We start from the raw sequence: 23,060 nt of genomic DNA on the forward strand, positions 1-23,060 counted from the left end.
CTGTTGCCCACTGCACTTGGCTGGCAGAGAACAAGGTTGTGCAGCGCTGACTTCAGCACCGCCTTGGCTGATTATAACAAAGACCGCCGTCAGCCCGCTGGGATCTGAGATCCTGGCGGAGACGGCGGTCCGTTGGTGGGTCCGTCCGCCAACCTTGTTATGTTGTGGTCAGACAGCCACAGCTGCGGGGCTCCGACCCCCACGCGAGGCTGGCAGTCCTAGGACCGCCAGGCTCGAAATCGGGCCCTTAATCTGTTGTGCTCCTATTTTCCAAATGTTCACCCAGAAGCTCAGATATGGAGAGAAGACTGCATATGGTACATGGAAATATTACGTAGTGTGATAGACTTTCTTAAATTAGTAAATACAGTTAGCAGTGCCTTCTCGACAAATGCTCAAAACCCTTACATTTGTGCAGTGAAGAATCATCATGTGGTGACATGATGGGAATGTTTTGTAATTAAATTCTTCAGTTTTTATTTTTATTTAAAGAGGACTTTTGAAAAAGTGCTGTGGTGATTCAGGAAAAATAAGTCACAAAATAGTTAACACCCTTGATGGAGTGGTACCAGAATACTGTGGATTTCAAAAATACCAACCAATAGTTAATAAAAGAAAATCTACACCTACTGGGTCGATATTTTTCATAATGATATTTAGGGCATGTTATCAATGTCAGACATTATTTTTGTTAACAGTAATCTTGCATACAGCTATTATGATGGAGGAGCTTTCAATAAACAAGTCACAAATGGGAGAAAGCTGGGGAGGAATTATGATTTGACGTAGGTTCGGAGGTTTAATAGAGCAAGTTAAGAATCACAAGTAGAGGAAGAGTGTTGCAAAGATTAGGAGCCTATTACATACAACATTTGCCCCACTACAAACACACAAAAAACGAGGAAAAGAAAGAAGACTCAATTGCTCAATTTTGACACTTTTGTAATGAAGTTTGGTGCAAATATATTTTTGTAGAGTCTGAACCATGTAAGAATTTACCAAATACATTCTAATGAATGAATAATACTTTAAAATATTTATAGCAAAATGTTGTTCTATTTGGCACGTTAGGGAATAATAAAGACAAACTGATACTGATTTTGCTTCACCCATAGATCCATATTACACATTTGAAAACTGGAGGAAATGTATCCCATTCTTATTATGGTGTGTACACTCCTAACCATGTAAGCAATAAATGTTTGCACCATACACTGACGTGAAGAAGCTAACAAACCTTCAAGTCCATATTACAAAGGCAGCAAAAATTGTGGAAGTGGGTGTGCTCTGTTTTGTTGCAAAAAATTTATGATTTGAACCTTGGCTTCCATCTGTCCCTGCACAGGTTGGAAGTAGATGTGCTTCTGGCCCACTTACACTTGTTTGTAAGACATCTGTTCCTTCTTGCTTAGGTGCTTCGCCATATCCAGGAGTACACATCGATGAAGACTTCTGCCGCCGCCTCAAAGAAGGAACGCGTATGAGGCCTCCTGAGTACACCACACCCGAGATGTGAGTAGGTCATACATGAGGGCATGGACTGGGAGGACTATCATATAACATCTCTATGTCCAGCTCTCATGATGCCTGCTGAGCATTAATGCCGTTCTCCTGCTGTTTCTTCCCAGGTACCAGACCATGCTTGACTGCTGGGAGGGCATCCCGACCGAGAGGCCCACCTTCACAGATTTGGTCGCGCGACTGGGAGACCTTCTCCAGCAAAATGTGCAACAGGTCCGATATTAACAAATATTTTAAAATACACTTTTTATATTGTGCTCGTGACCTGGAAAACATAGGGCCTAATTCACAAAGGAGAGTATAGAAGTATATATATATATATATATATTTACTACTACACGTAGCAACTCTGCTCGTTTTTGCTGTTTGTCATTTCTGAGCGGAGATTTGCACCTAGTTGTAGATTTCAGAGTCTCCACTACCTCAAATCGGGGGAGAGGGAACCCTCTATACCTGAATTTATGAGTGTAAAATTACTACTAGTAACTTTTCACCACTTGGTGAAGATCTCCGCCGCCAAGGTGGAGCTCTTCCTATGGGAAAGTATAGGGAAAATGCTGAAGGTTTATGATTCTTTAAAAACATTTAACATATCTTAATGTCTACAGTAAATGTAACTAATAAAATAAAAAGTTACAGTATATTAACTCATGACAGTAAATGTGATTTAAATAATAAATTCATGTATACATATTATTTCATTTTAATTTATAACTAATAATTTTTAAATAAGTAGCGATCCTCAATAAAATTTGTATTTTTGTGCTGTTTAGTCAATTTTGTTAATTTAACTTAAATATTTAATTTTTAAAATGTTAGGACCTAGTTTCCGAAGGAAAAGCATTTTTTAATGTGTCAATAACTTTTTCACCGCTTGACAAATCTTCACCAAATTTTCAAGACCAATATGACAGTTGGTTCAGCTGCTGTCTTGAATGTTTCAGGGTGACTCGTCAAGCAGAGGCCGAGAAAAAGGTGGGCCCCTAAAATGCAATTTCCCCATGCAATTTCCCATAGGGATTTTGAACGTGACTACAGCCGAAGCACTGGACGTAATTAAACCAAATGTGGCAGAAAGGCAGGAAAGCAGTTCTTGGCTCAGAAAGCGCCTTTTTTGTTATATGGTGTAAATCTATTCAGTAGTTTTTGAGGTGTTAATATACTCATTTTTATATACGGTGATGGACCCGGGACCTGGCCTACCCGGGGTTTTTGTTGAAAACAAATGCAGGATCCAACTCATCTTTTTTCATTATTATTTTTGCCACTGATTTATGAATTTGCTGCAATTTCACAACAAAGTTGAAAAAAAAAAAAAAAATATCTATATATATATATATATATATATATATATATATATATATATAAATATATATATATATATATATATATATATATAATGCTTTTTCACTTTGGCAGGGTCTCAGGGGGACCCCGACAACAAGGCTAGAGGGTTAGGGTATTCCTACCCTGCCCACTTTTCTTTTCTTTGCCAAGGCCATGCATGGCACAGGGTTAACTGCTTAATGAGGTGTTGGCCCATCAATAATATCATTGTAACAATTGCAGTAAAATGATTGAAAAGAAAACTGTGCATGGCGACGGCACCAGTTGTAGTTACCTTAGGGCACGAGTTATAGTTATTTGAGCTAACCATAACTATAATGGCTGAATTTCTATGTTTTTTTGCAAGTAAAATGTGAGACTAACTATAATATCCCTGTAACCTTTGTTTTTTAAGTGAATTTCTATGTTTTTTAATTCTATTTCCTAACTATAACATCCCTGTAACCTTTGGTTTTTCAGTGAAAAGGGACGTTATACTTAGGTTCACATTTTAAAAGTACAAAACCATAGAAATTCACCTGTTATAGTTAGAGTTATCTCAAGTAACTATTACTCCTGCCCTATGGTAACTATAACTGTCAAAAATGTTACCGCAAATATTACATGGATATTGTCAATGATGTTATCAAAGGTGTCATGAGCGCCGTAATTTGTGAAGTAATTAGCAATGATTGGCAAGGGGGCAAGTTATAGTTACCTTAGGGCACGAGTTATACTTACTTGAGATATATATATATATTCCTTCCTGGAAAGATATTGGTTTCTCTGTCAATCACGGGCTGAGAAAAAGGGGGAGAGTCACAAAATGGTTAACATTTATATAAAACAAAATCACAGCGTTTTTCAGAAAAGATTGAAGTTTCCAAAAATGACAATTCAAGGTATTCTCTGCAGGACTTGACCTGGGAAGCACTCAAGGTTCCATGATTATATGTTAAATTGATTTAAAAAAAAACAGAGGAAAACGGTTCTGACAAATATTTTTCGTTTAACTAGATTCCATAAGTTTGACACCTTCAATGGCATTCACTTGGTGATGAAACCAATCTGGTGAACGCCCTTCTTGCTGAGAATTCCAAAAGATAGTTTGATTGTCCCCAATTTTTTTCTCCCCTCATGAGCCAGCCTCTATCTTTTATCAGGGAGTGTAAGGGAGGGACCCCCCAAAGGGTCCATTATTAACCCCTCCCGTATGAAAAAGCAAACAAATCTGTGAGTACTACCTGGGTGGAACTCCTTTGCGACACTCCACTCGGCCCACTTTCTCGCCCTCGCTATTCTCTCTGTGTCATTCCTATTTACTCCAACCCACTGTATCAATCTTACTCCCCCTTTCTTTTTTTCTCATTTAATATTGCCTACTCTCTCTTCCCACCTCCCTACTCGTTCCTACCCCTAGCAATGTGTGGTCTTTTCCCCTCTCTCCACCACAAAGTCAAAGTACAAAAGACTCCTGCGACCCAGATTTTCTTTTTTCTGTTGACCTCTCTGACCTTTAAAAAAAAAAAAATACTTATTGTTACAAATCTTAATATTTTAGGAATTGAAAGAAGTTTTTATGTTTTTTGTATATACATGACCTGAGATTCCAACTCATATGTTGTTCCACTAAAGTTATGGGAGTTTCTCTGAAAAGTATTCAGTCATCCTGGCAATTCCCCTAAATGGAGTTTTGTCAGCTTGGCTTTGTCCATTTTGAGAATTTGTCACAATGAGGTAGACCCAGCTTCCACACATATCACAGTTGTCTGAAAGTGTTTGCACATATTGACTCACTGTTGTCTTGTACCACACAGGACGGAAAAGACTATATCCCACTGAACACTCCCCTGTGTCTGGAAGGAGAGCGTAGATCCAAGCTCTCCACGGTGGAAGAGAATGTGAGGCTTTCCATTGGTCGCTGGAGCATTATGGACACTGGGTAAGGGAACCCAATTCAGCCGCAGTATCTGCAGGATTAGGAAGAGTTGAGATTTCATCTTGTGACCAACCATTGTCAAAGTCTACCATGTTTTTAATGTTACATATGGGTAACAGTTGTGAGAATGAAATATGCAGACAATTGCTCATGGTATGTCTCACTTTGAGAACAAAACCAGGATCTAGGCATTGGTTTAAGGAGGTAGTCACCTCTTGGCCATCAGACAACAAAGGGATTCTTCAAACCCTGAGAAAGTTTTAAGCAGGATACCCAGAATGGTCTTAAAGGGAAACACAGTGATGCATATGCCACTACTGCCAGGCAGAATCCCCTAACAACGTGTTAATGTTAATGACCCCCAGAAGCACTAAAACCCCTTGTAAGGCTGCTACAATAGTGTGACAAGGAAAACATAGTTCCGGGCCTATAATTGTAGCGTGAATGCTGCAATGTTGAACCTGCAGTGCGACCTACCAAAATAATCCTTTTTGACAGGTAAGAACCTCCCTAGATATTAACAAGTCATACCTATGCAAGCCTTTTAGCCCACAAGGTAGGGTGCATGGTATTTAAAAATGGGACATGCAGTAAATTAACGTTACCATGTCCTTACAGTGACAAGACCCTAAAAGCAGTTTTCCATGTGGCAAGCCTAGCTGTCCTATACAGAAAAGCAGAGTACAGATTCAAATATTAATATAGTATCTCATGAATGGAACCAGCTACAAAAATAATTAAACCACCATTTGTAATAGCTATGAAAAAATCGAATTTTATGGGAATGTTTGATTTTAATAAATATTAAAGCTAATCAACTTTTAGAAAGTTAGCCTTCACCTGCCTGAACTGTTTGAAGGCTAATTAGCATTAGCCTCTGTCAACTACCAGACTGTGCTCAGCCCAGGAAGAGGTGTGAAACACGCGTGAAGTTTTCCTCAGGCTGACCTGAATGAACAGCGATGACTGCTCTGAGCTCAATAGAATATACAAAATGGGGCCTGTGCCCCTTCTGTTTAGACAATAGTGTCAAATCCTGCATGTTGGAATGTTTGAAGCACTTGTATCAGCATGCACATGTCTAAGATATGCCTGGACAATTCTGGTGTATTCCCTTTGTGATGGATGAAGACTCTGCTTTTGTCCGACCAGACATCTGTCTCCGGCTTTGTTGTGGGTACAGTGTCTGCTTTAAACTGGATTTTGGTGGGTGGGTTGACACTGATGATTACCATAGTTCCCTCCCCTACACACTTCCAGTCTTCATTTTATTGTGGCCAAAGACCTCCGTCATTTTAAGGAACTATTGAAAAAACAGGTAGGCCTGTACAACAACTCCACTGGTCAGAGAGGGACTAGGAGTGCTTTAGCGTGTTCTCCACCCACAGGCTATTGAACCCTACAAAGCTGGACCCTCACCCAGTAACGGAGTTCTAGGAAATTGTTTTTCTATGAAATCACGTACACTCATAGATCACAGAAGGTTGAATGTAGATCCCTTGGGTTTGAATATGAATCTAACTTACAGAGGTGGTTAGCTCGCTGAGTTTTCTTACCTGACTCTGGCAATTGTCTTCTCAAGAGGCAGGCACAGTAGTTTGGGCAGATGAACTCTTGTAGCTAAAACATGGCAAGGCTTGCTCAGCCTTCCCTCCTTCGAAGGGTTGTAAATTAAATACCATTAAAGGTCTGATTTAGATATTGGCGGACGAGTTACTCCATCACAACAGTGACAGATATTCCATCCGCGGAAATCTAAATCCCTAGTAAGAGGCACTATATAAAAACAAGTTATCATTGTTATTGCGATGCCTACTGGCGACAGTACTTACAGAACCAAGTCAACAAATGGGAGGTTGTGGGTCAATAAGGTTGTCTCCCACCTTTCAGACATCAGTGCAAGTTTTAAGAGTCGTGCATCACAGTCTAATGAGAACCAGTGTGGATCTGCTTTAGGAGACTATACTTTGTGTGGACAAATAACAAGCCACAGGGTGCGAAGTTATGCAGGCAGCGGGGTAACTGTGGGGCGGTGGAAAACAACTAACTAAAGAAAAGGGTTCAAGTGCGTCACACAACCCCTGACTTCTCCATCACCTTGGTTTCAGTGATAACGCCAAGAAGCGGCCGCTGAGTGTGAAGACGTTTGATGAGGTGCCAGTGTTGAAAGGGAAGACTGTGCAGGAGGTAAGCCTTCCCGCCCTCGACTGCTGCCTTGAAGCCTTTCCTGCAGTTTAACTTTATTCACACATGAGCCAAGCCTGGGAGTGCTGGCCATGGACACAACCTCAGCATGTTCTCTGCCTGTGCCTTTGTACTTCATCACCTGCCTCAACCCTTACATGTGCCCCACTAGCTCTACCCACGTCTATGTTCTAACCCCTGTTCCATTTCCATAACTTCTGTCGGTATTTCTCCTAATCTGTTTTCTTCCTTTGTGTTCTTTTCCTCCTTTTCTGCCTTCACTTTGATAAACGTCCACAGAGGTCAAGCATTTATAGTACTTTGGAAATTCGGAAAATGTGATTGCGATCGTACCAGTGTCTTCAATTTTGTTTTTCCCCTGGATTGAGAAGGGGGGCACTTCTTCAGTACACTACTGAGAAGCTGGGTGTTGGTGCATTGCTCTAGGTGATTCTTGTCTGTGTGCATCAGTGTGTTCTCATGGATGTGCATTACTGCGTATATGGGGCAAGCGCCTAGAAGTCCGAGGATGTGCCCATCTGCCGCCCTCCACCCACAGGCTTGGGGTACATATAAAAGAGAGGAACCAGGCAGAGGTACCACTTTCACTGCATGTCCATGCCATCAGCAAAGTGTCCCCGCTTCCCTGATGCCTCAGTTCTTCGGCTGATCCTGACAGCTCGAACATGGGCCTTGACCAAGACACAGCAGTTTATGTTGTGCCCCAGTTGCTTCCCCATGACTCCCTTTCTCACACTCTCCCCTGCATCCCCAAAGCGCCGTGACTCCCACTCTGGGCGCTGTGCTAGCTCTCTGTCTCCTGAGCCCCAAGGGAGGCCCAGCGCCACATTGTCCTGTCCTCTCTCTCCCACTAGGAGCGGGCTAAAGGCCAGCAGGTGCCCCTGTCTTGTAAGAGGAGGGAAGAAGAATAAAACTACAACTCTGTGTGTGTGTACACATGTGTGTGTGCGTTCATTGCGTGTGCTTGTACGTGAGTCTGGGTTTAGAAAAGTGTGTGTGTGGGTGTTATGTGTGGGGGCAAGGGTTGGGTGTGTGTATATGTGTGGGGGAGGGGTGGGGGTATGTATGGGTGGAGGTAAGGGTTGGGTGTGTGTGTATATGTGTGGGGGTGTGTATGTGTGGAGATAAAGGTTGGGTGTGTATATGTGTAGGGGAGGGGTGGGGAGTGTGAGGTGTGTATGTGTGTGGGCAAGAGTTGGGTGTGTGTATATATGTGGGGGAGGAGTGGGGAGTGTGGGGATGTGTATGTGTGGGGGTAAGGGTTGGGTGTGTGTATATATGTGGGGGAGGGGTGGGGAGTGTGGGGGTGTGTATGTGTGGGGGTAAGGATTGGGTGTGTGTATATGTGTGGGGGGAGGGGTGGGGAGTGTAGGGGTGTATAAAAATATTTTCAGAATGTTCTAGAGCAAAAAGTTTTGGAACTTTGCTTATCTTCACACAACACAGAGAGAGAGGGAACTTGCAACCAGGGAAGAGGGCAAGAAAAAGACCACATATCCAGTGCCTCAGTACACTATGTGCAAGAAGGAAACATTTATAGTAACACTTGCCAGAGCCATGGTGCCTCAGTAAACTATGTGCAAGAAGTGAAAATGTATAGTAACATGTGCCAGAAGCATGTTGTCATTGAAACGCGGTGGAGTGTCACACCTACCCTTCCCTAGTGCTGCTCAGTTATATGTCTGTGGAACTCAGGTGCATCTTCCAACATAAGCAGTGGTGGTGGCCCACATGCTTCAGACCTTCCCAGAACAAGGCTTGCATGGCATACCAATTCTGGAGGAAATGCTATCTACAGAGATGCACACACAGGTCGAATTTCTTCCACCATTCTTTCGATATTCCACTGGTGAACTCTGTTATATTATTTTAAAAAACTTTTATAAAGTACGTCCAAACCAGTTTCCTGGCGCTGATAGTGGAAGAACAAGTCACTACAAGCCAATACCTAGGCCAATAACTGGAAAGGCTTTGCATAAGGGAAGAAAGTCCTGGATGAATTTGAAAGAGTGGGCATCAGAGACCCACAGTCTCACAGTCTAGGGGCCAAGATGGAAAAAGAACAACTCCTCAGTGTCTAAAATGGATCCCAGCCTCCAAGAGGTTTAAAGTGTAATCCAGAGTTGTAGAATTTCCCATTACCACCTTCTACAACCCTGACCCTGAGTCACAAACCTATAAAAGCTGCCTCTGATAACTGCAGGATATCATGACGGATTCGAAATGGAATGTAAACAAGGGAGTTTGAGTCATTCCCCTGCATACTACAGTGTTTTGGTTCTGCCGCCTATGATTAATAGCAGCCGACCTTAGAAATCTGTTTTGAGTTTGCCTGAATCCAGTGCCATCTGCCACAGTCCTTGGAAGGCATGCTTTACTCAAGACATGTAATCAACTCCTGGCTGCAGCAGGCTCCATTAGTGCCAAGCTACTGTCTAAACACAGCACTTTTGAAAACACCCCATCCTTCATCATTCCTTTTAATCACACACTTTTAAAGAGTCGTCTGGGGACTAAACCTTTCAAGACTATAACTTTTAAAAACCCTGGCGTGCTATTTAGAGTTTTAATCACAGATTCGCCGTGTTATCTGATTTGAGCAGCAGTTGTCTGAAAAGATGTTTTTGTACCTTGGAGCTTTTTTCTTGATCAGTTGTAAGCTGTTAGCGAGCACTTGCCCTACTTAAAAAGGCCATCTAGTGCAGAGATAAAACAACAGCTCTCCCAGCCCAGCCATGCTTCTCTATCAATCACCACCAATAATCGTTCGGGAATGTTGCTTTGTTTGATGATTTCAGCTGGGGCTTGGGACCCATTCTGACATCAAACAGATCTTTATTCGGGCCTGTTGTGGCTTGCACGTGTCATGTGCACAAAGTACGGGGGCCTGGCAGATGAGGGGTCCCAGTGGGGTGCCCAAGGAAGCCGATGAGGGGTAGCAGCTGCTATTCTTGGCTCGCCTCAGGTACTCCTTGCACAGTTACTGCTAGCCCTCGTTCAGGATCATGAGGCCTTTTGGGGATACAGAAAGTAAATATCTGTGACAGCCATGTTTATTGGCTGTAGTTTCCTTTAATTGTCATTCCCTTAGTCCCTCAACAGGAGATACAAGCTATGGAGAAAAAGGGCTAGCCTTGTGATGTCATCGGGGTGAGTTCACCAAAATGCCAAGGGTATCGGAAGTGACATCATACGCCATTTCATCTTTACTTTCACTCACGCACACATGCTTACACAAACACATTCACTCATACACACACTCTCTTTTACATAAGCAAACTCTCACCCGCAAGCATGCACACAACACACATCTAACAGTGTTTTTTACTCACCTCAGGCACCAGGAAGAGTCATATTCCAGCTAACTGTACTCCATTTTGTATTACACTAATGGTAAATAATACATTATTCACTATTACTGTAATAAAAAAAATCTGACCGGAAACAAGAAAGTGGAGCCCTAAGCAACGTCTTTAAGGACGCGCTGCCCCTGTGCTCCTGGCACTGATTTTGCCAGCTCCGAGGCCAGGGATCGCACAGACGGTGCCACGGGTCGCACATAGCAAGCCGGGGGTTGCAGCTGCGACCCCTAAATGAGGTCCACTGCGAGAGAGTGCGTTTTTACTTCTGCTACATCTGGCATGTTGGTGAAGCGGTGCTCACGGAAGTGATCTGGAACTATTCATTGCACCTGTGGCGAACACCTGCACCTGACACTGTCATTGCCTTTATGGTACATCCCCAGCCCTGGCTGCATATGTGAATATAGTACAAATATTGTAGATGTAGGTAGGGGATTTACCGGTGTTGGTATTTATATCGTTAGTTAAACTATGATTAGATTGTATAGAGCAAGCTGTTGTCCAGGAACGCCGCCTCTCGTTCTACACGCCCACCCGTCAGCTCCGCTCAGCCAGCCTCGCCCTCGCCACCGTCCCACGGATCCGCAGAACCACCGCCGGAGGAAGATCATTCTCCTACCTGGCAGCCAAAGCATGGAACTCCATCCCCGCACACCTAAGAACTACCCAGGACCATCTTGCCTTCAGGAAACACCTCAAGACATGGCTCTTCGAGCAGCAGTAACACCCCACCCCCTCCAGTGCCTTGAGACCCTCACGGGTGAGTAGCACGCTCTATAAATGGACTGATTGATTGATTGATTGAGAGTCCTGCCACTGGAAATCAACAGCAAACTCAGAAGCAGGACCAGAGCGATCGAAGAAGAAAAGAAGAATATCGAATGGTTTTCCAAAGATCCAAGCGAGGCAGGACGATTATTCCAGGCTGGTGCTGTGCGAGTAATTGTGGCATGCTACAAGGGCACGTCCCGGGACGACAAGGAGCTTGGCAGATTTCTCTTGGGAGAGTAACATCTTAAGTAAATACGAAGGAACAGGGCTTCAGTGCTATAGAAAGAGCAGTGCAACAGCCCTTCAAAGTAAGGTGCTTGGCAATAAAGAGCCAACCGAGTGATGCAGCAAGAGAAGGGATCTTTTACTGAGGCCACGATCGATCCTTGCAACAGAATTTTTAAAAACTTGAACTTTATGAACAAGATAACAAGGCAGCCCCAGCAACAAAGAGTTTCAACAGTCCAGTCTGGTAAGTAAGATAGATTGTTTAAAAAAAATGTTCATGAAGAAAGGGTGGGCCTTAGTACACCCCATCAAAAAAGGTGGAAACAGAAGTGAGTTTGTGCAAGAGTTCTCTATAAAAAAAAGGTTGCGATTGAAACAATACCTGAGTTATTAGCACAGTCCCTCTGCAGGGGTGAGATCCAGGGTCCAAAGTCTGATCCAGGAGGAGGCCTCATCCCCGTAGATGCTGATCTCTGTTTTGCCTGAATTCAGAATGAGCAAACTGGCATCCATGCAGGCCAATAGGCAAAGGCGGTCTTTAGAAGTGTCTGCTTCTGGCTGACATTGTTAGGAACACATACAAGAATAATTTTGTGTGTCTTTGAATTATTTCTCTCTGATGCTCTTGAATTCACTCCCATTCTTGTGAGAAAGCGCCATTCTCTGGACTCAGACAATAATCTATCAGTCTCTTCACAAGGACTTCCTGAGAGGTGGGAGGGTGCCACCAACTCCCAGATGAGAACCGAAAAGGAAAAGAAGGGTTTACGAGTATGGGAACAAGAAAGAGAAACACAGTACGGCAGCAAAGGCCCATTGCGTGAGATTCCTTCTGCATGCCTAGAGTGAATGGCATTGTATAAACAATCTCAGAGTCGGGTTGAACGACCTCAAGGATGAGTGGCACAATGACACAAACACATCTATGGAACTCACAGGTGAAAGAAAACAAAGGCTGGAAGACAGTGTTACTCACTGGCTACTTTAGAGGATATGGCGGTATCACCAGGTACGAGTCGCGGCTGGTGACTGGCCATAGTGGAGGGGCGGGGCGTGGGGAATAAAATAAAAATAATAATAATAAAAACTTACCTTAAGCGCACGTCCGTGCCGCCTCTTTCCGCCCCAGTGTAGACACAGGCTCCCAGCCTGCCCTGCTGCCAATCATGACGCTGCTCAGAGCAGCGTTATGATTGGCTGAAGCGCCCTTGCTGGGCGCTCCAATGCAGACTGGGAGCCTGGGCCTGCTCTCTCCAATCTGACAACACAGCGCCGGGTTGGCGAGAGCCCTTGTGCGCATGTGTGTTTGGCAGGCCCAAGATGGCCAGCTAACCATGCGCACAGAGGGGAGTGCTCTGTGCACTCCTCTGTGTGCGTCACCCCATGGCCCCACCCCTTTAAAAATTAAACAAAAATAAACATAGTTTATTATTCTTTTATTTTTAAAGGGTTTGCAGTTGCTGCTGTTGGTGGAGGGGCGACGCTCCTCTACCATAGTGGAAGAGCCGCCCCTGCCAGGTACTTCAGAGGAGATGGCAGTATAACTGCAGTATAGACAATTGGGGAGGGAATATTATTGAGGACCAAAACATCAAGAAGCAGTGCTTAATTTGAGCAGGTAGTTTCGGTTGCTCAGCACTGGCACTTAATTGTGAACACTGGCACTTATGACAGCCTGCCACATGGTGGCACTATCTGTCAACTTTCAAGATAAACAAAATAACAGTTACTTATTAAATCAAAATACACTAACAGTGTCCTGCCCCTCAAGCCATTCCTATAGATTGAGGGGCCTGGAATAGTCTGAATTGTCACCCTTGTAGGAGTCTAATGGTTAGTAGTTGTGGTAGTGTGTTTGGCAATGCTGCCAGGAGCAATGGGTTGTGCAAGCTGCAGTGGCCTCGCCCTAGCACTTTTTGTTTTTCAAAAATAAGCACTATCGAGAATGTAAGTGCATGGAAGGTAGTATAGATTTATATACATATATGTATGGCTAAGGTACGCACATGTGGAGTTAGATGTAGAAAATATTTACATACTTGTCAATATTTTGGTCCTCGCTATTCCGGTATGATGTTGTGTGACGTTACTCATCACTTCTCAATATTCCGTAATCGCACAAGCAGTATTGGGCCATGAAGGCATCTGAGACCTGGAGGCATCTGAGACCTGGAGGCATCCTGCAGAAAGTCAGGCTAACCAGTTGTAGTATTGATCCCAAAACAGCCAAGGATCATGCAGAACAGAAACGTAGCAGGAAAGGAGCTGCGATATTCAAGGAAAGCGGAGACACTAACTGGAGAAGGGAACAACAAAACAAAAAAGGAGGAAGTGCAATATGATGACAAACTAAGCAAGAGCAGGAGCCAAGCAACAGGCAGAAAGTTGCCAAATACCTTCTTGCTAGTTTGTAGCCTTTTTATACTGACGAAGAGGGGCAGTGCCCTCGCTACTTGCCTGGCCTTGAACTGCTTCTTCTTGACCCTCTGTGTGTAAACCAGCCGCCAAGAGCCAGTAGGCCAAAGCCTCCAGTCCTTCCAGGCTTTTGCGGATCTTTTGGACAGAAACAAACAGCCTCACACATATGCCTCTTTCCCAGAGTCTCCTCAGACATAATCCTGAAAAATGCTTTCATCCTGATGATGACCCTATAAGTTTCTCACTGCAGTCAAAACATCAGTGTCGAGGTTTGATAATACTTTGGACTTATGTTCACTGATGGATCAAGTCCCTTCCTTAAATGATTGTTGCCACTTGTTTAGATTTCCTATATTTGAAGCCTAGTTGTTTGACTACTTGATTGTTTTTCTACAGGGTTTTTGTAACTCTGTCACAACACTGGGCACTGTGCTGTTTGCACCCCATTTTCAACTTTGGAGAACAAATATTCAATTAAAATATAAAATATATACTAATACATTGCAATGATTGTCATGTATGTTACTTACAGTATACCATTGCTAGTGCTTGTTCAGCGTATGACACATTTCTATATATATTTAAGGAGGTTCTCCTTGGGAGGAATCACTTGGTGCTTTACATGTATCATCTTTTCTTAACAGAAAGCAGGCAGACATTTTCTCCACTGTCTTGGAGCTGATTACAAGTACGGCGGTCCATGGACTGCCGTACCCGCAGTGGCGGTTGGACTGCCACAACTTTGTTAGTCAGCACACCACCACCACCACCACCAGGATCAGAGATCCCAATGGGTTGGCAGAGGTTAAAATAGTGGTCAGCAACAATGGTGCCAAGCCCGGCACCGCTGTATTGACCATGACTTTCCTTTCCACCAGCCTTTTCATGGCGGGTGGAAAGTAAAAACCCATACTTCCTTATCCCTTTATAACCGGATTTTAGTTTTTATTTCCAGCCTTCGTAGGCACTACTGATTACAAGTGGTGACCTTATGAAGCACTTAGAATGTCCAATGACCATAGCAGTAAGGATCATAACCCACCAAATAGGACACAGAGGAAAATTATCAGAACAGACGGAGCCGCAAGTGGCAGAGGGAGGAGGCGGCGGTTCGTTGACAAGTGTATGACTACAGGAAGGCACTCCCACAGGCACTCCATTTTAAGGAACTGGGAAAAAAACTCTGTAATTTCATGTGTGTCTACTGGTAAGGGACCATTGAGTCCAGCATATTCTGTTTCTAAATAATCAACAAATAAAGATACGGGCTCTTGATAGTGGGATCTAAGGTCCTGATGAAGGCCATCCGACCCAGAAGAGCGATGTTGAAAGTCTGAAACATGTTGACAGAATAGCACAGATGAGATATTTTTTATGGATATATGTGTTCTGCAGAGTAGATCCCTAGGTTTATGTGTTGTATTGTCTATAACTCCTCACTTTTTGCTCTATTCCTGACAATGGTCATCGCGGGGATCTTGAAGCAAAGCCCATTAATGAAGCATGTCATGACTAGTGGGTGAGGTCAATTTTAAGAACCCAGCATTGTTTCCCTTTTTAGGCAGAGTTCTAATACTTTTAGGAGCATCTTCCTTTCCTCCTGGTCCTATTTTGTGAGTGATGGTTTAACTATTTTGGGAGGACAGATAAAGAGTGTACCTCTCGCACCTCTTTTGTGTTTTTGATAGCAAGAAGGACTCTATTCTTGAGTTTGAAGGACTAGGCATTAAAAATGGCATGTGTCGGTGATGGTTTTCTCGCTTCTTTCTTGTCACAGGAAGGTGAGTCCGACAGTGGCATGGGACTTTCTTCCGAGGAAATGAAGAGCCTGAAACGCATGGAGACCCGCTCCTGGCCTTTTGGGATCATGGCTCTTGCGTGAGTATTCTGAAGGCACAGAGGTCCCCTTCCATCAGTCAACATGGCCAGGAGGACGCTTAGAATGGTTTATGAGATTGAGGTAGACTTACTCTGCAATGGAATTTAGGCACCTATGTCTCATCTAACTAGCTAAGTTATTAGATAAACACACCTTGGCTGGTGATTACACAGACTGAGTGATTGAAAGTTTCAGCCTTGTTGAAATTGAATGTACTGAATAGTTTGAGAACGCTGTAAGAAAATATGGTGGTCTGTCTTCTTGTCCATTGTTATTAGAGTGTGCTAGGAAACTATCCTTGCTTTTTGTTTGATATCTTTAGATGTCCATCAGCACACAGAGCTTGCCAGGGCTTCTTTGATTCTGTAGCAGCACTTGTGCTCCTGAGAACCTCAGCTTCCAGAGATGAACCATCTACCAAGCCTGTAAGACACCTGGGAGTTTGTATGCAGAGGTTTAGGCACCAGTCTGTATTGATATTACACACAAAGAAGTGGTGGTCAGCTATTGTGTGGGCCAACAAATGGTCAGACCCCCACCGCAGGAACACCACTATGATATCCTATGATGTTCCTTCCGATTTGGGTTTCGGAAGTTATTGAAGTTTGTTTTTAATATATTTCCCATGATTTCTTCAGAGCTCTTGTAATGTCACTGGCATCAAAAATCATAATACGTCACTTGCCGTGATATCCTTGGGTATCTAAAAGCATGTGATGTCATGTTTTTGTTCAAAGGAAGCCGGTTAGAGTCAGATTCTCCTTAAAGATGTGGTACTTCTCCTTTAAACCCCTCAATGAAATCAATTCACAGCCCTTCCGCCCAGGCTGGAAGGAAACACCCCAGTCTGCGATAGAAACAGTTACAAGCTCGCCTTCACAATCTAGTTATCTCCACCCTGAAGCAGAATGTCTACCCTTGCTAGCTCTGGCATGGTTTCATTAGATTCACACTCCCCCAGTCCATACTGGGTTCAAATGTTAAACAACATCATAGTGTGAGGGCCAGGGGCTGGAAGTGAGAACACTGCAATTAATAAACAAGCATTTGCACCAGTTAGAGCTACTGGCATTGTAAATTCCTAATTGGACTTTTCTTGCCACATAAATTAAAAATGAAAAGTAAAACATTAGTTGACATAAGCAAGCCGATTCAAAGTCCAATGGCCGCCATGAGCATGAGGGCGAAGGAGAGACACAAAAGGAAAAAGAAGTTCGCTGACAGTCAAACATATTGGTAATAATGCAATTGTCCATGTAACAGGGTAGATGGCCAAGGCAGTAACAAAACCTCCCCAGGGAGGGACAAACGTAAAGCATTTACCAATGATAAGGAAGGAGTTTTGAACTGTAAGCCTACGAACGAGTAAGTACGATGGACATGCGGTGGGCGTGGTTAAAAGCCCACAATACTTACAACAGGTCAAAGCGCTTGCGCACTCAATCTAAAACTGATTAAGAGCAGCTTGTCCCATCAACTGTATCTTAGATGTTGTATCTGATTTAAAGCTATGTCTGAAAACTGGGCAGCAACATGAATGAAACTGGCAAATGCAAGACATTTTTTTAGCAATTTACACATTTTTGCATTTCTGAAAATATGAGAACATATTCATTGTACCACACTTTAACAGCACTCTGGCTAGACTAGCAACCACAATGGCATCATCTGCGCTGGAAGAGGTAATAATAGACATTTTTGGCTGCTGTACGTATTTTGTCTGTTTATTTAAGGGTTTTGGACTGTGAGGCACTTTCGTGTGGTTTTTGCTCAATGTCATGTAATATTAACTTTGCATTACATTAATTTCGACCCTTATAGCACAGATGTTAGGCAAGGCATGCCTACTGACCCAGAGTAAATGTAAACTTTACACTTGTATAGCGCACTACTCACCCATTAGGGTCTCAAGGCGCTGTACTCATACCGCTATGGAACCCCTCCTGGCTTTTCCCTGTGAGGCGCCCACTCCTGGGCACCCCCAGGGTGAAGCCAGGCATCCAAGCGCTGTTGGGGACGTTGTGGAGATTAAGCAAGCTATTGCCCAGCGTTGCAGAGTGGGACCCATTAATTAGATTAGGCACTGAGGCAAGAATTATCTGGTCCAAGGGAATTGAGCCCAAGACCTGCCAAAGGGGGACTTGAACCCTGGTCTTGAGCCAGATCTCTGCTTCAGGGTCTGCCGCTCTAACCATTGTGCCACACTTGCAGGGACTCCCAGAAACCTTGTCTTTTCATTGTGACACTGCCGTGATTGCAACTGTGAGGGTGTCCAGTTTGCTACTTGCATTTCATTCTAGCCACATTCTTACCGGGTGACATAGAATATTGCTGCTGGTGGGGATCAGTGCCAGAGCCCTGAAAGGCAATGCTGAAAAATGTCAGGGCTGATGTTTGGAGGCTGGATTAAGCTGGAGACATGTGGCTTCAGCAATTAGGTGTGGGATAGAATGGCAACACATTATCGGGGTCATTATGACCCCAGCAGTGAGTGTTAATGTGGTGGGAGTACCACCAACAGGCTGGTAGTATATACCGCCACTTCTCCACTCATACCGCCATGGCGGTATCAGCCGCCGGGCCGGAGATGTCAATCTCCAGCCCGGCGGCCGGCACAGTACTGGCGGCAGCATTATGAGCCTGCCTACCACCATGGTTTTCGTGGTGTTAGCACCGCCACAAAAACCATGGCGGTAGGCCCTACCAGTGACAGGGAATTCCGTCCCTGTCACTGGTAGGCGTCTCCCCCAACCCCCCAACACTCACCAGATGCCCCCCACACCTCTCCATCCAGACTCTCCCCCACCCCCTCCAATCAACACACACACACACCCCCCACCCCCTCAGATCAACACACACACCCCCACCCTCCATACATGCACACACTCACAGACACGCACACACCACACAACTGACTCCACAGCCAAACACGCACACATCAACCCCCTCCCCCCACCCCCACCAGTCACAGCGCCCCTCACCCCAAACCCCACTCCCCGCATACACGAATACAGACACACACACACACCACGCATACACTGTAGGAGGCTGGCCTGGCTTGTAGTGGGTACCAGAGGTACTTAGACCTTGTGCTAGGTCCAGTTATCCCTTATTAGTGTAGAAGAGGTGTTTCTAGCAGCTAAGGCTGATAGAAGGTAGCTATGGCAAAGCAGCTTAGGCTGAACTAGGAGACATGTAAAGCTCCTATTATGCCACTGGTGTCATATGCACAATATCATAAGAAAACACAATACACAGATATACTAAAAATAAAGCTACTTTATTTTTATGACAATATGCCAAAAGTATCTCAGTGAGTACCCTCAGTATGAGGATGAGAAATATACACAAGATATATGTACACAAACCAAAATTATGCAAGTTATAGCAAGAAACGTAATGCAAGCAGTGTAAAGTTACAATATATTGCAATAGGAGCACATAGGTATAGGGGCAACACAAACCATATACTCCAAAAGTGGAATGCGAACCACAAATGGACCCCAAACCTATGTGAGCTTGTAGAGGGTCGCTGGGACTATAAGAAAACAGTGAGGGTTAGAAAAATAGCCCACCCCAAGACCCTGTAAGGTAGGTGTAAAGTGCACCTATAACCCCCAGAGAGCACAGAAGTCGTGATAGGGGGATTCTGCAAGGAAAACCAACACCAGCAATGCAACAACAGTGGATTTCCGGACCTGAGTACCTGTAAGACAATGGGACCAAACCCAAGAGTCGCAACAGTGTCGAAATTGGGCAGGAGCCCAGGAAATGCCAGCTGAAGGTGCAAGGAAGCTGCCACCGGATGGAAGAAGCTTAGTGTTTTGCAAGAACGAAGAGGACTAGGAACTTCCCCTTTGGAGGATGGATGTCCCACGTCTTGAAGAAGCTTGCAGAGGTGTTTCCACGCAGAAAGACCGCAATCAAGCCTTGCTAGCTGCAAGGGTTGCGATTAGGGTTTTTGGATGCTGCTGTGGCCCAGGAGGGACCAGGATGTCGCCACTTGGATGAGGAGACAGAAGGGGCGCCCAGCAAGTCAGGGAGCCCTCACAGAAGCAGGCAGCACCCACAGAAGTACCGGAACAGGCACTTAGAAGAAGAGTGAACCGGAGTCCATGCGAAGTCACAAAAGGGAGTCCCACGACGCCGGAGGACAACTCAGAAGGTTGTGCACTGCAGGTTAGAGTGTCGGGGACCCAGGCTTGGCTGTGCACGAAGGAAATCCTGGAAGAGTGCACAGGAGCCGGAGCAGCTGCAAATCAAGCGGTACCCAGCAATGCAGTCTAGCGTGGGGAGGAAAGGACTTACCTCCACCAAACTTGGACTGAAGAGTCACTGGACTGTGGGAGTCACTTGGACAGAGTTGCTGAGTTCCAGGGACCACGCTCGTCGTGCTGAGAGGGGACCCAGAGGACCGGTGATGCAGTCTTTTGTTGCCTGCGGTTGCAGGGGGAAGATTCCGTCGACCCACTGGAGATTTCTTCAGAGCTCCTGGTGCAAGAAGGAGGCAGGCTACCCCCAGAGCATTCACCACCTGGAAACAGTCGAGAAAGCCGTCAGGATGAAGCGATACAAGGTTGCTAGTCGTCTGTCTACTTTGTTGCGGTTTTGCAGGCGTCCTGAGCAGTCAGCGGTCGATCCTTTGGCAGAAGGTGAAGAGGGAGATGCAGAGGAACTCTGGTGAGCTCTTGCATTCGTTATCTGAAGAATTCCCCAAAGCAGAGACCGTAAATAGCCAGAAAAGGTTTGGCTACCTAGGAAGGAGGATTGGCTACTAAGAGAGGTAAGAGCCTATCAGAAGGAGTCTCTGACGTCACCTGCTGGCACTGGCCACTCAGAGCAGTCCAGTGTGCCAGCAACACCTCTGTTTCCAAGATGGCAGAGGTCTGGGGCACACTGGAGGAGCTCTGGTCACCTCCCCTGGGAGGTGCAGGTCAGGGGAGTGGTCACTCCCCTTTCCTTTGTCCAGTTTCGTGCCAGAGCAGGGCTGGGGGATCCCTAAACCGGTGTAGACTGGCTTATGCAGAGATGGGCAGCATCTGTGACCATCAAAGCATTTTCAGAGTCTGGGGGAGCTACTCCTCCCCAGCCTTCACACCTATTTCCAAAGGGAGAGGGTGTTACACCCTCTCTCAGAGGAAATTCTTTGTTCTGCCTTCCTGGGCCAGGGCTGCCTGGACTCCAGGAGGGCAGAAACCGGTCTGAGGGGTTGGCAGCAGCAGCAGCTGCAGTGGAGACCCCGGAAAGGCAGTTTGGCAGTACCCGGGTTCTGTGCTAGAGACCAGGGGGATCATGGAATTGTCCCCCCAATGCCAGAATGGCATTGGGGTGACAATTCCATGATCTTAGACATGCTACATGGTAATGTTCGGAGTTACCATTGTGACACCATACATAGGTAGTGACCTATGTATAGCGCACGCGTGTAATGGTGTCCCCGCACTCACAAAGTCCAGGGAATTTGCTCTGAACGATGTGGGGGCACCTTGGCTAGTGCCAGGGTGCCCACACACTAAGTAACTTTGCACCCAACCTTCACCAGGTGAAGGTTAGACATATAGGTGACTTATAAGTTACTTAAGTGCAGTGGTAAATGGCTGTGAAATAACGTGGACGTTATTTCACTCAGGCTGCACTGGCAGGCCTGTGTAAGAATTGTCAGATCTCCCTATGGGTGGCAAAAGAAATACTGCAGCCCATAGGGATCTCCTGGAACCCCATTCCCTGGGTACCTCAGTACCATATACTAGGGAATTATATGGGTGTACCAGTATGCCAATATGAATTGGTGAAATTAGTCACTAGTCTGTTAGTGACAATTTGGAAAGCAGAGACAGCATAACCACTGAGGTTCTGGTTAGCAGAGCCTCAGTGAGACAGTTAGTCATCACACAGGGAACACATACAGGGCACATACTTCTGAGCACGGGGCCCTGCCTGGCAGGGTCCTAGTGACACATAGACTAAAACAACATATATACAGTGAAATATGGGGGTAACATGCCAGGCAAGATGGTACTTTCCTACATACACCCATTCACTAACACTGCCATACACGCATTCATACACACACTGCATACACGCATTCATACACGCATACTTACAGACATAGTGACACACATTCTTACACAATCACACTGACATGCAGACACACTCACTTCACTATTCTTACACACATTCACTCACATGCATACAAACATGCAAACTACACAACACACACAGACACATTCACACACGCACTTACACACTCAGACACACACAACACCCCACACCCTCCCTACCCCCCTCCCATGTTGGATGCCCGACTTACCTTGTCCGGCGAGGAGGTCGTCCAGCAGGGAATGGGAAGGGGCACTGTCACCGCCAGCAGCGCCCCGCATGCAGAACAATGCCAGGCCATATGAATTGTCATAATACAGCTGGAGGTGTTCTACTGGCATGGCAGTGCTGGTGGTAGCAGCGCCAGCTTACCACTGTCCGCCAGCATGATCACTGCCGGATTTCCGCCCTTCTTGTGGCGGAAGTCCGGCAGTGATCATAATATGGCGGACGGATGGTAGCCGCGGTGACGGTATTTTGGCGGTTTTTACCGGCAATGTCAAAATGACCAACTAAGTCTGGAAACCGGCCGTTGCTTCTAAAGTTCAGGTAGAGTTCCCCCTAGTGGTGGTGTCAAATTACTGCATAAGGTACAAAAATGTTATCTTTTTTACAGTGAAGCTAAATTAAACTGTCTGTAGCTTTAAAAACCTTTGCATGATCCCTGCCTCCTAGTCACATTTGGTTTCACACCTGTGCTCACACGTTAAAATTTTGATTAAGGCCTATTTCTGTTCTTTGGGTGTGCAGAGATTTGGAGTGGATGAACTACAACCTAATCAAAGGATTCTGACCATAGTTCTAGCACTGTGGTCGGGAAGTCCATGTAGTAGTGCCTGCTTCTTACAGCCAAGACCTGTGAAAAAAAATCGGTAGGCATTATGTGGCTAAGATGCCTCAGTGAGTTAAATGTAAATTGCTGATACCTGCTTTGACCTGCAGGTCAAATCCCGGTAAGCCTAACCAGGGCATAAATAGTGCACCAGTAAGTGCATGGCTACATTTTTCATGATAACCTGCATCGGGCATTCAAATGCCAGGGCTTCGGGTATGAAAGCTGTCTTTCCCATCCATGTGGTCTCCCCTGGTCACTGTTTCCATATCTTTCTCTCGCTCCTTCTGTCTCCCTTTTCCACTTTCCCCTCTCAGGGTGAAAGTCTTATGATGAACATTGAGCCAAGGTCCTTACAGATGCGAAAAATGAGTGCCACCATGCGCCACATATAACCACCAACACAAATTAAGTACTGAGGCCACCACAGGCTTGACTACTTTTTCTTTAATTACCTTTACCATTAATTAACATGTTACA

General features: G+C 45.1%; 1 protein-coding gene across 2 annotated transcripts in view; it reads left to right on the forward strand.

Annotated features, from left to right (window-relative positions):
* The window catches only part of LOC138261579 (vascular endothelial growth factor receptor kdr-like), a 420,550-nt gene that overhangs the window by 365,324 nt on the left and 32,166 nt on the right, over positions 1-23,060 (forward strand). For both annotated transcript variants that reach the window (XM_069210667.1, XM_069210676.1), the window contains exons 25-29: positions 1,413-1,512; positions 1,629-1,734; positions 4,665-4,789; positions 6,895-6,973; positions 15,548-15,648. In XM_069210667.1, the coding sequence (XP_069066768.1) occupies positions 1,413-1,512; positions 1,629-1,734; positions 4,665-4,789; positions 6,895-6,973; positions 15,548-15,648 (511 nt within the window). The remainder of the gene's footprint in view (positions 1-1,412; positions 1,513-1,628; positions 1,735-4,664; positions 4,790-6,894; positions 6,974-15,547; positions 15,649-23,060) is intronic.

The sequence above is a fragment of the Pleurodeles waltl genome, chromosome 2_1, assembly GCF_031143425.1.
Source record: "Pleurodeles waltl isolate 20211129_DDA chromosome 2_1, aPleWal1.hap1.20221129, whole genome shotgun sequence".
In the NCBI taxonomy this organism is placed as follows: domain Eukaryota; kingdom Metazoa; phylum Chordata; class Amphibia; order Caudata; family Salamandridae; genus Pleurodeles; species Pleurodeles waltl.